The sequence below is a fragment of the Penaeus monodon genome, chromosome 32 (assembly GCF_015228065.2).
Source record: "Penaeus monodon isolate SGIC_2016 chromosome 32, NSTDA_Pmon_1, whole genome shotgun sequence".
In the NCBI taxonomy this organism is placed as follows: Eukaryota; Metazoa; Arthropoda; class Malacostraca; order Decapoda; family Penaeidae; genus Penaeus; species Penaeus monodon.
Genome location: NC_051417.1, coordinates 20,301,281 through 20,301,564, shown reverse-complemented (window position 1 = coordinate 20,301,564; position 284 = coordinate 20,301,281). Strand labels below are relative to the sequence as shown.

The following is a 284-nucleotide window of genomic DNA, read 5'->3' as shown; positions in this document are numbered from 1 at the left end:
TTCCATTTACATTCTAACTTATCTCTATTCCATTTTGTATACCGCTAACCGAAGCAAGGATATGATAATGCAACATGGTTTGGGACAATTATTGCGAAGTTCCGCAAGAGGTCATTAGGGCGCCTTTGTTCGTGTCTATAACAATGTTTACAGGTAATTGTTTTAAGCATACCCTTACTTTGATAAGCAATAACTACTTGAAACGAGAAGTATTGCAACAAGCCTTCCCGTGTTGCAACTGTATCTCCTCCTCGCACTATAGGATTTATAATTTAGTGTCTGAA

The 284-nt window shown here is 37.7% G+C and overlaps 1 protein-coding gene across 1 annotated transcript in view; it reads left to right on the top strand.

The window, feature by feature from the left end:
- Positions 1–74: 74 nt before the first annotated feature.
- Positions 75–284, top strand: part of LOC119593589 — a 45,557-nt gene continuing 45,347 nt past the window's right edge. The window contains exon 1 of the mRNA XM_037942543.1: positions 75–153. Within this exon, the coding sequence (XP_037798471.1) occupies positions 75–153 (79 nt within the window). The remainder of the gene's footprint in view (positions 154–284) is intronic.